Source organism: Pristis pectinata, chromosome 10, assembly GCF_009764475.1.
Source record: "Pristis pectinata isolate sPriPec2 chromosome 10, sPriPec2.1.pri, whole genome shotgun sequence".
NCBI classification, from domain to species: domain Eukaryota; kingdom Metazoa; phylum Chordata; class Chondrichthyes; order Rhinopristiformes; family Pristidae; genus Pristis; species Pristis pectinata.
This window is the reverse complement of record NC_067414.1, coordinates 100995858-101008396: the sequence shown is the minus strand read 5'-3', so window position 1 is coordinate 101008396 and position 12539 is coordinate 100995858. Positions and strand designations below refer to the sequence as shown.

Below are 12539 nucleotides of genomic sequence, written 5' to 3'. Positions count from 1 at the left end.
TATGACTGCTACCATTGTCCTTTTACCCTTGCTATTCCTTAGCTCCACCCACAAGGATTCCACCTCCTCTGACCCAATATCCTTCCTTTCTATCGATTTTATATCACTACTAACCATCATGGCCACACCTCCCCCTCTGCCTACCCGCCTATCCTTCCTATACACTGTGTACCCCTGGACATTCAGTTCCCAATCACATCCGTCATAAAGCCATGACGCGGTGATTGCCACAATGTCGTATTTATTAACCTGTAGTTGTGCCACTAGGTCATCTACTTTATTCCTAATGCTACGTGCATTTAAATATAGTACGTTTAGTCCGGTATCTGCTATTCATTTTGTTGTACTTCTATTGTTCAGCAGATTATCCTGGCTTTCCACCTGTCTATCCTTCTTACCATCTTCACTACATACTACCTTAGACATGTTCCTATATACCTCATCCCCTATCCTAACATTCTGTATCCTAACATCCTGACTTGTTGTACTTCTATTATTCAGCAAATTATCCTGACTTCTCACCTGCCTGTCCTTCTTGCCATCCTCGTTGGACTTGTTTCTATAAACTCCCTCCTTTACCTTAGCATCTTGTAACCTAACATCCTGGTTTCCATCCCCCTGCCAGATCAGTTTAAACCCTCCCCTACAACTAAATCAAACATTCCCGCCAAGATATTGGAACCTCTGGAGTTTAGGTGCAACCCATCCTTAGCGAATAGGTCATGCCTCCCCCAAAAAAGGTCCCAATTATCCAAAAATCTGAAGCCCTGCCCCCTGCACCAGTCACTCAGCCACGCATTCATCTGCCAGAGCTTTCTATTCTTCCTATCATTGACACGTGGCACAGGTAGTAATCCTGAGATTACTACCCTTGAGGTCCTACTTCTCAACCTTCTCCCCAATGTCTTGTATTCCTCCTTCAGGACCTCTTCTCTTTTTCTACCTATGTCATTGGTACCTACATGTACCAAGACTTCTGGCTGCTCACCCTCTCCCCTCAGAATATTCTGGACCCGGTCCGTGATATCCCGTACCCTGGCACCAGGGAGGCAACACACCATCCGAGACTCATTGTCGCTAACATAGAATCTGCTATCCGTACCCCTTACTATAGAATCCCCAATAACCACTGCATTTCGCTTCCTCTGCTGGACCACAGTACCAGGCACGGTGCCAAGGTCCCGGTTGCTGAGGTCTTCCTCTATCAGGTCATCCTCTCCAACCGAATCTAAAATGAGATATCGGTTTTTGAGGGGGACCGCCACAGAGGTGCTGTCTACAAACTGTTTATAACTCCTATCTATTTCCTGCTCGCTCTCCCTAACCAACCGAAGGTCATCGAGCTGCAGCTCCAGACTCTCAATCCGTTCCTTGAGGAGCCGCATCTCGGTGCACTTTGCGCAGATGTAGTTATCGGGGAGTCTGGTAGTCTCCCAGGGTCCCCACATCTGACACTCCAAACACAAGACCAACCCTAGATGCATCTTGCTGAATACCACTGAGTTCAACAAATAAACTAATAACTTACCCCCTCTCTATTAGTCTCGCCTCTTTCCCGCTCTCGCCGAAGCCTGTTGAGCCAAAGCCCAACCCACTCTGCTCCCTCTCACTCCGCTGCCCGCTCCGACGCTGCCTGCTAGATATGTTGGTCTGCTATTTAAATCGCCCGTGCGCTGCCGAGTGACGTCACGCGCCTGCGCAGTCACTCGCCGCTATTCCCAATGCTAGAAAGAAAAAAAAATCGCTCCTCGTTAATTTCCGGCACTCTCTGGTCGCTGGAAAACATCCTCCCACTGGTCCACCCCTGCCCCGTCTGTGCCCATTCACCTAGCCTGCCTGTGGCTGATAAGGGGACTGTGAGCTGAACCATTAACTCTGTACCTCCTCCACAGATGCTGCCTGACCTGCTGAGTGTTTCCAGCATTTTCAGTTTTATATCCCCTGCAGCCTCCGTGTGCCCTCCTGATCTGTGTGTTGTCAGTAGACTTGACAACTGCTTCTCCAGTGTCTTATCGAAGGTCTCAAAGTCTAGATTCAATGTGACAGTGTGGGAGGTGCAGTGGGGATCTCCCTCAGTCCAGGGCCTCTGCACGGGACTCTTGCACTCAGACAGAGGGGCTGCTCCAGTGCCCTGAACTCCGGGATGGGTCAGTCAGCCCTCCAGGGCAGTGCACTGCCCCGGTGTGTCCTGCACTGAAATGTCCACCCACCTTTGCAACCAAAGAGTCTGATGGGGAGCGGAGGGGCGGGGGGAGGTGGGGTGGGGGTGGTGGGGGCAGTGACAGATCCATCATCCAGAACACACGGTCGGGGAAAGGTGAGGGTGAGTTGGAGGGCAGTGGGCAGGGCAGGACAGGACAGCAGACCTGCCATTGTTCACTCGTGCCCGTCTCCCCGGCAGGTTCACGTTGGACGCTGGGGTCAGCCTGCCTCGGGTGGTAGAGCGATGCCCACCCCAGCTGAGCGGAGCCGACCTGCACGCTCTCTGCAGTGAGGCTATGATGTCTGCCGTCAAACGCAAGATCACCCGCATCGACCAAGGTTTGTGAATCCTCTACACCCCCTCCCCCCCGTTTTGCCCGTCCCCTGCCCTTAATCGCCATTCCCTCCCCCCTTCCCCCCTCTTTCTCACCCCCTCTCTCTCCCGTTGCCCCTCACCCCCTCTCCACCTCCTCTTCCCTCCCCTCCCCTCCCCTCTCCCCTTCCCCCCCTCGCACCCCCCTTCTCCCCTTCCCCCCCCTTGCACCCCCCTTCTCCCCTTCCCCCCCTCGCACCCCCCTTCTCCCCTTCCCCCTCCCCTCTCTCTGACCCCCCCCCCCCCCCCACCAGATTTACTGCCCGCTGTGTGTTGCAGGCCTGGACACGGAGGACTCTGAGCTGGCCCTGATGCCCGAGGACTTTGATCGAGCCCTCAGCACCCTCCAACCTTCTGTCTCACAGCAGGACCTGCACCACTACAGGCTGATCCAGCAGAGACTCTCAGCCCGGTGACCAGCTGTGCTCACATCTGGCGGGGCAGTGGCAGCGTGAGGACAGAGAGAGGCAACGGAGGGGTGCAGCACCTCTGGGTTAACGGGTTTCCGATAAAACACCTGCCTGCGTGGTGACTGGGGTGTACGGTTGGATGGGAACGGGACCCTTTCCCCCGTGGTCAGGCTCTGGATGTGGGGGCCACTGGCAGAGCCAGTATTTATTGTCCGTCCCTGGTTACCCCCAGAGCGTGGGGGTTAGCCGCTGCAGTCCTTCTGGGGAAGGTGCTCTCACGGTGCTGGTGAGGAGGGAGCTCCTGGCTGTAGAGCCGGCGATGATGAAGGAACAGTGAGACATTACTATGTGTAAATAAATTTGTTTGTCACTTTGTTGTGGCCACTGGTATTTATTTCTACAGAATAAATAAGTTTAAGATCTTTACAGAAATAACAGCTCGGTGTGCGACGGATGCGTGAGCAGCAGGAGGGGTCAGCACGCAGACCCCAGACAGGCAAGGTGACACCTGAGAGGCCAGGAGCTTTGGGGCTGGACACAGACCTCAGCAAGGAATAAAGCAAGCCAGTCCCAGAGTCACCCAGCACAGAAACAGGTACTTCGCCCTGTCTCACAGTACAGGAGCTGGGACAACATGTTACAGCTGTTGGTGAGACCACACTTGGAGTACTGTGCACAATTCTAGTGGCCTGGGTATAGGATGCCCTTAAGCAGGAAAAGGGAGCTGAAAAGATTCCCCAGGATGTTGCCTGGACTGGAGGGCTGGAGTTGCAAGGAGAGACTGGACAGGCGGGGACTGACCTTATGGAATTTATAAAATCATGAGGAGTGTGAATAGGGTGAATGGTCACAGTGTTTTCCCCAGGGTAGGGGAGTATAAGTCTAGAGGGCACAGGTTTAGGGTGAGAGGGGAAATGTCGAATTAAACTAAATCCCTTCTGTCTGTACATGATCCACATCCCTCCACTCGCCGAAGATTCATGTGTCTGTCTAACAGCTTCTTAAACACTGTCATATCTGCCTCCACCCACCCCTGGCAGCCAGTTCCAGACACCCACCACTCTCTGTGTATAAAAAAAACCTGCCCCGCACACCTCCTTTAAACTTTGCCCCTCTCACCTTAAATGCACGTCCTCTAGTATTTGGCATTTCCACCCTGGGAAAGAGCCTCTGACTGTCTCCCTGTCTCTGCCTCTCAATCACATAAACTTCTATCAGGTCTCCCCTCAGCCTCCGCCGCTCCAGAGAAAACAACCCAAGTTTGTCCGACCTCTCTTTATAGCTCATGCCCTCTAATCCAGGCAGCATCCTGGTGAACTAAAAGACATCGGGACAGGTCCATGGACAGGAAAGGTTTAGAGGGACGTGGGCAGATGGGACTGGCTCAGGTAGGCAAATTTGTCGGCATGGACGAGTTAGCTCCATGCTGACCACCTGCCCGTCTACACATCCTCCCCGGGTTGTGGCAGGGTTCTGTTCCTGTGAACTGTTTGTAACCCCAACAGTTCACAGGTTGGAAACGAGACCACGAACCAACTCCCCAGGTGGTAGAAGATTCCTGCGGCAGCCACCAAATCCGTCCAACCGGTCTCCCAGACACTCCTCCCTATGTACGGGCTATACACAAGTCAGGCAGTCGTAAGCTGGAGAGAACCTGCACACTAAAACAAAATGAGAAAATGCTGGGAATGCTCAGCAGGTCAGGCAGCGTCTGTGGGAAGAGAAACAGTCAACGTTTCCGGTTTCACTGTCGGGAGACAAAGGAAGCAGGCAAAGCTGTGTGGAGGGAGATGTCTCTGACAGGGTGACCGTGGGGATGAGATGTAAACAAGGTGATCTGGGTGAAAATTAGTAAGTTGCTTCATTATTGTCACAGGTACCGAGGTACAGTGAGAAACTTTTGCCTGCCGTCTGTACAGATCATTTCACCACATCAGTGCATTGAGGCAGTACGAGGGGAAGCGATAACTGAAGGCAAAGTAAGGTGTAGATTGGGAGCAGTTAGACTGTGATAACATCGACAGAAGGATGTGGGAGTGTGAAACGCAGGGCAGGAAGACATGCCTGGCATTGTGGGTCTGGTTGGGAGTTAAAGTGACAGCTCCCACGGTACCTCACCCACTTCCTCTGGCTCTTCTTTGTCCTTGAGTGGTTCTTCCCTCTCCCTAGTTACCTCTTGCTTTTAATATTCGTATAAAATGCTTGGGATTCTACTTAATCCCACTCACCAGGGACACCTCATGGCCCCTTTTAGCCCTCCTGATTCCCTGTTTAAGTTCTTTCCTTTATATTCCTCAGGGATCTGTCTAAATTCAGCTTCCTGAAGCTTACATATGTTTCCTTTTCCTTTTTGATTAAATTCACAACATCCCTCGGCATCCAGGGTTCCTGAACCTTGCCTGCTTCCTCACAGGAACACGTTGGTCCTGAACTCTGACCAGCTGATCTTTGAACGGCTCCCACACGTCAGATGTGGACTTACCCAATAACAGCCACTCCCGGTCTCCTCTCCCCACATCCTGCCTAATACTGTTGTCATTGGCCTTCCCCCAATTCAGCATCTTCCCCCGAGGTCCAGTCCATCTGTAAACTTACAGAGCTATGATCACTGTTCCCAAACTGCTCTCCCACTGAAACTCAGATCACCTGGCCAGGCTCATGTCCCGGCACAAGCTCCAGGATGGCCCCTTGCCTGGTTGAGTTACAGGGAGAGAGCAGTTGAGCTGGGACTTTTTTCCCTGGAGCATAGGAGGCTGAGGGGTGGCCTTACTGAGGTTTACAACATTATGGGGGCAGAGACTGGCTAAACACAGAGTCTTTTTTTGCCCAGGGTAGGGGAGTGTCAAACTAGTGAGGGGGAAGATTTAAAGGGGATTCAAGGGGCAAGTTGTTCAGGACAACTACAACATTTAAAAGACATTTGGACAGGTACATTGGAAAGGTTTAAAGGGATATGGCCAAACAGGCAAATGGAACAGCATGCAGTAGTTGGGCTGAAGGGCCTGTTTCTGTACTGTATAACTGTGGCAGGTTTGGGAGACAGTAAAACCAGAACATTTATGATCAGGAAGCCACTCAGCCCCAAGCACAGACCTGGCTCGGGACCCCAGACCCCGGCCACTCGCTGACTGTTGACGTGTCATTACTCAGCAGCACAAGACATCATGCAGTCCGTCTCCCAGTGGCCGGGTTTCACCGGACCCAGGGAGAGCGCTCTTGAGAAACACGCAACCTGTCCCCTCTTCAGCCAGAGGGTGGGGGATCTATGGAATTCCCTGCCTCCGAGGGCTGTGGAGCCCAAGTCACTGGGTGTGGTTAAGACAAGAGACTGACAGGTTCTTGGTCGGTGAGGGGGTGGGGGTCACGGGGAGAATGGGGTTGAAAACAAATCGGCCATGATCAAACGGTGGAGCAGACTTGATTGGCCGAATGGCCTTATTCTGCTCCTGTGTCTTATGGTCTGGTGGTCCCAGCGCTCCCAGTAATACCTGCTGACCTCGTGGGTACGTGGAGCTGTGGGCAGTAAGTCAGTGGGTAATAAGGCCAGTCCATGCGTCCAAATACTGTTTCAATGTGGGGAGGGCCTCTCTCTCACCCTCTGACAGTCCAGACCCTACCCTTGGAATGAAGAACTGGTCGTTTGGTCATTGACTTCGGGGGGGGGGGGGGGGTGGACACACTCCTGTTTACGTCAACGGTGCTGAGGTTGAGAGCTTCAAGTTCCCAGGAGTGAACGTCGCCAACAGCCTGTCCTGGTCCAACCACATAGATGCCACGGCCAAGAAAGCTCACCAGCGCCTCTACTTCATCAGGAAGCTAAAGAAATGCAGCATGTCCCCTTTGACCCTCACCAATTTTAATCAATGCACCACTGAAAGCATCCTATCTGGATGCAGCACGGCTTGGTACGGCAACTGCTCTGCCCGGGACCGCAAGGAAACCACAGAGAGTTGTGGACACAGCCCAGCGCATCACGGAAACCAGCCTCCCCTCCATGGACCTGTCTACACTTCTCACTGCCTCGGTAAAGACCCCACCCACCCCAGACATTCTCTCTTCTCCCCCCCTCCCATCGGGCAGAAGATACAAAAGCCTGAAAGCACGTACCCCCAGGCTCAAGGACAGCTTCTATCCCACTGTTATGTCTATTGAATGGTCCCCGGTACGATAAAATGGACTCTTGACCTCACAATCTACCTCGTTATGACCTTGGACTGCACTTCCCTGTAGCTGTGACACTTTATTCTGCATTCTGTTATTGTTTTCCCTTGTACTACCTCAATGCACTGATGTGATGAAATGACCTGTATGGACAGCATTGCAAGACCACTTCTTCACTGTACCCCATCAATGTGCTGGGCCCAGGATAGACCCTCTGAGATGTTGATGCCCAGGAACTTGAAGCTGCTCACCCTATCCACTGCTGACCCCTCAATGAGGAATGGTGTGTGTTCTCCAAACTTCCCCTTCCTGAAGTCCACAATCACGTCCTTGGCCTTGCTGGTGTTGAGTGTGAGGTTGTTGTTACGACACCACTCAACCAACTGATCTCTCTCACTCCCGTACACCTCCTCGTCACCGTCTGAGATTCTACCAACAACAGTGGTGTCATCGGCAAATTTATAGATGGCGTTTGAGCTGTGCCTAGTCTCACAGTCATGAGTGTACACAGAGTGGAGCAGTGGGCTCTCATGGGTCTCATTCTCACCTTAGCAGAGTCCAGCACCAGTTTCACTTTGTATTCCAGCTGATCTCCCTCCCAAAACAAAAGGCCTCTTGATCCTCCCAACCCTGGGAAAAAGACTGAGTGCATTCACCCTATCGATGCCCCTCGTGATCACCCCTCAGTCTCCTACGCTCCAAGGAACAAAGTCCCAGCCTGTCCAACCTCTCCCTATAACTCAGTCCCTCAAGTCCTGGTGACATCCGTGTAAATCTTCTCTGCACTCTCTCCAGTTTCATAATGTCGTTCCTACAGCAGGGCGACCAGAACTGAACACAACGCTCCAAGTGCGGCCTCACCAGCGTCCTGTACAACCGCACCATGACCTCCCAACTCCTGTACTCAGTGCCCTGACTGATGAAGGCCAGTGTGCCAAACGCCTCCTTCACCGCCCTGTCTACCTGTGACTCCACTTTCAGGGAACCATGTCCCTGTACTCCAAGCTCCCTCTGTTCTACAACACTCCCCGGGGCCCTGCCGTTCACTGTGAAAGTCCCACCTGGACTTTCCAAAATGCAACACCTCGCACTTGTCTGAATTCAACTCCATTTGCCGTTCCTGGGCCCACTGACCCAGCTGATCAAGATCCCCCTGTAATGTTTGAAAACCCTCTTCACTGCCCACTATACCAGCTATTGTAGTGTCACCTGCAACTTATGAACCATGCCCTGTACACTCTCATCCAAATCACTGATCTAGATGACAAACAACGAAGATCCCAGCACCGACCCGAGGCACACCACTGGTCACGGGCCTCCAGTCCCAGAAACAACCTACCGCCATCCCCCTCTGCTTCCTACCATTGAGCCAATTGTGTATCCAATTAGCCAGCTCTCCCTGGACCCCATGAGACTTAACCTTCCAGGACAGCCTACCACGTGGAACCTTATCAAAGGCCTTACTGAAGCCCACCCTGCCCTCATCGACCTTCTTGGTCACTTCGTCAAAAAACTCAATCAAGTTCGTAAGGCACGATCTCCCACACACAAAGCCGTGCTGACTAATCAATCTATGTTTTTCCAAATGCACGTATATCTTATCCCTCAGAATCCTCTCCAGTAACTTAACTGCCACAGGCTTTAGGCTTACTGGTCTATAGTTCCCAGGTTTATCTTTGCAGTCCTTGTTAAATAAAGGCACAACATCGCCCCCCCCCCCCCCCCCCCCCAGTCTGCCAGCACCTCACCCGTGGGTGACAATGATGCATATCTCAGTCAGGGCTCCCGCAAGTTCTTCTGTAGCTTCCCACAGTGTTCCTGGATAAACCTGGTCAGGCCCTGGAGATTTGTCCACCTTCATACCTGTTAAGACATTCAGCACTGCCTCTACTGTTATGTGAACTAGCCCCATTTACTTTCCCTAGTTCTGAAGTCTTCATGTCTTTCTCCATGGTTAAATTCCTTAAGGTCCTCGCCCATCTCCTGCGGCTCCACACAAAGGTGTCCCCTTTGGTCTTTGAGGGGCCTGTTCTCTCTCGTTACTCTTTTTCCCTTCATGGACTTAAAACATTTCTTCAGATTCTCATTAATCTTCTCTGCCAAAACTATCTCAGGCCCCTCCTTTTGCCCTCCTGATTTCCTCCTTGAGTACACTCCTGCATCCCCCCTATCCCTCCCGGGATTCACTTGATCCCAGCTCCCTGTACCTGACCCATGCCTCCTTTTGCCGGGCCAGGCCTCAATATCCCTCGTCATCCAGGGTTCCCTACTCCTACCAGCCTTGCCCTTTACTCTAACAGGAACATGCAGACCCTGAGCTCTCACTATCTCACCGTTAAAAGCCTCACACTTGCCTGTGGTCCCTTAGCCTGCAAACAACATGCTACAATCAACCTTTGCAAGCTCCTGTCTCACACCGTCAAAATCCGCCTCGTGATTATCTGACTGTCCTGCCGTTATCTCCTTAACAGTGAAATCCAGCATTTTCCTACTTGACTGGCGTTAGGCTAATGGCCTGCACTTCCCTGCTTTATCTTTGCCTCACGTCTTGAAGAGTGGTGTTCACTTTGTGATTTTTGTGATTTTCCACTCCTCTGGTGAGAATGTGTATAAGGTATAAGGAAAGGTTAGGAGAGTAAAAGATTGTGAGCCCTGAGACGTGAATTAAAGGCTACATCACTATGGCTGTAATAGACTGCTTGAAATAGCTGTGCTTCACTTTGCAGTGCCTTGCTTCAGAGATATTGCTCACTTCAGCTAGTTTTCTTCAGCCTTGAGGTGTGGTAATACCAGTGCAATCAGTTCCTGTCTCAGCAAGTCTGCAAACTTGACTCTTGCTCCATTAAACTGACCCTGAGCCCACCATGAGAAACCTTCTGTACACAAAGATAACCGGTGCAACAAGATGGTCTGAAAAGATTAAGGAACTATAGCTTTAGTAACTTTTTTAAGTAAACTCCTCTGTCTGTCACCAATCACGATGTAGAAAATAAGTGCCCTGCTGCCTGACTAATGCATGATCATTCCCTGTATGGTCATTGTTTGCACCTCTGAAAAAGTATAAGAATGTATGTAGATCAATGGATCTCAGAGACCACCCGGTCCAGGACGTAGGTGCCTGGCTTGGTGCCCTCTCCTCGGATCCAGTAATAAAGAGATTGAACGAGAACAGTGGTCTTTTGATTCTTCTCTCTGTCCAAGTTTGACAATTTGACGAGCCAGCCGGGAGTCCAAACGGCACCCAGCGGTGGATCGGTGTCAGTGGAAGAGGCAGAAACTCACGATTGGAGACGAGACGGGCCCACAGGGCGATTTGACCCTGGTCTCCTCTCAGCCGCGATTCTGTAGCTCTCCCCCTTCGATCCCTGAATGGAGTGACCCAAGGACTCCTCGAACTGGAGAAGGGGAAATCGGTCGGTAAGACCCATTTATTTAAGTATTATTAATCTGGCTCGGCTCAGAGCGGGGTAACCAGGCCCTGCCTGCTGACAAAGGTTTGAACAATTCAATAAGGCGCAGAGCTGGGTAATGAGGCCTCACCGGCTGACGATTAGTGAGACAAGGAGAACCGGAGGGGGAAATCGGGCCCTGATAAGACCCAGTAAAGAGTTGAAGGTTAGAGATTGTAGCGCTCGGGGAAAAGAGAAGGGGGGGAGGAGATAAGAGTCACCGAAACAGCATCCTGCCTTAGACCGGTTGTTAAGAGGGGAAATCCCCCACGCGAAGGTCAGGACCTGAAGTGGATGCCAGAGTAGAGTGACAAAATGGGTCGAACTTTAGACAAAGGGGATGTTAAAACACCCTTGGGAAAATTGTGTAAAGAAAATCCAGATCTAGAAAAGAGTTTTTGCCAACTTAGTGCACGACTGAACAAGAAATTGGGGGACTACAATTGGCCATTGGGGGGGACTTGGGATTTAGAAAAATGTACGTGCGCTGAAACAGAGGTTTGGAAAACAAATTGTTCGCAAGATCGGAAGGATCTCATTACTAAATGGAAAGGGGTGGCAGAGAAATTGAATGAGAAATCTAAACAGACCTCTTGGGAAGTAAATGCCAAAAGGAGGGATATCCCTATTACGGATGACCAGGGTATACCCCGTCCATATATGGTCCTTAAAGCCTTGTGTGAATTGTATGATAAAAAAGGAATTAAAGCAAAGGGGGAAACTGGTAAACGAATGCTGCCTTTGGACATGTCTGGACTTCAACTACTTTTTGAGAGTGGGGAAGACACCAATATGGAAGAGGTGATTGCCTCCGCCCCTCCCTTACCCCAGCGGGGCGCGGCTGTTCCCCCATTCTATCCCCAATTTCCCTCCCAACTTCCCACCTACTCAGAATCAGAGGAACAGGGAGCTGAGGAAAACCGACCTAGCAGGGAGGTTTTTTTCGGACCCCATCGCTTGTCGCACTAGGTCTAGTGGTGGTAAGGGAAACCTTCAAGCTCCCCTGGGAAGTAATCTAGGGGCCAGGAAAGTAACGACTCCCCAGGGTACGAAGCTCAAGACTATGGGAGCCCATCATCAGACCTTGGCACCCAAAATCAGGCAGGCCCATAGTAAACCCAGGCAGGGAATGCATTTAAATCGCCCAGGGAGCAGGCGAAATAGCGACCCTGAGGATATGGACTCAGATACAGATGATGACCATTCGGGGAGACATTGGCTAGAACCGTCCCCTGATCGGCCATACCTAAGTGGCAGTGGCCCCTTGGAAAAGTCTCTGAAGCTCCCGGGTAAACGACAACTTCCCATACGAAGGGCTCCAAACCCCAGGGCGGGACAAAATGGTCAGGGTGACACAGTTGAAGTGTATTCTCCCTGGAAACCCCAGGAGATGTACATGATTATGAATGGAGCCCCAGACAAGAAAACAGCACCTGTAGAAATCCTTTTAAGACCCGATGTACATCTTCCCCAAGTCAAACAATATCCTCTGAAGACCGAGGCAGTACGGGGGTTACGCACCCTTACTGCATCGCTCCTCCAACAAGGCGTTTTAGTCCCCTGTCAGTCTCCCTGCAATACTCCGAGTCTAGCAGTCCCGAAGCCGGGACGCCCTGAGTGGCGCCTTGTTCAGGATCTATGGGCTATTAACACCATTGTGGCTCTACTTCATGCCATGGTGCCTAACCCTGCAACGATTCTCAGTTTAATTCCAGCATCGGCCAAATGGTTCACTATTATTGATTTACAACATGCCTTCTTTTCAATTCCTTTGCACGAGAACTCGCAGTACCTTTTTGCCTTCACCTTTGAGGATAGACAGTATACCTGACCCGCCTGCCCCCGGGATTCATCCACTCCCCCACCATATTTTCACAGAGCCTCTGCGGCCAACTGCGTGATATTCATTTTCCAGGGCAGTCTGCTCTCATACAGTACATAGAT

At 51.4% G+C, this 12539-nt stretch overlaps 1 protein-coding gene across 1 annotated transcript in view; it reads left to right on the top strand.

Annotated features, from left to right (window-relative positions):
• The window catches only part of pex6 (peroxisomal biogenesis factor 6), a 31996-nt gene extending 28637 nt beyond the window's left edge, over nt 1-3359 (top strand). The window contains exons 16-17 of the mRNA XM_052025468.1: nt 2402-2541; nt 2855-3359. Coding sequence (XP_051881428.1) covers nt 2402-2541; nt 2855-2991 — 277 coding nt within the window. The 3' untranslated portion in view covers nt 2992-3359. The remainder of the gene's footprint in view (nt 1-2401; nt 2542-2854) is intronic.
• Nucleotides 3360-12539: the final 9180 nt, after the last annotated feature.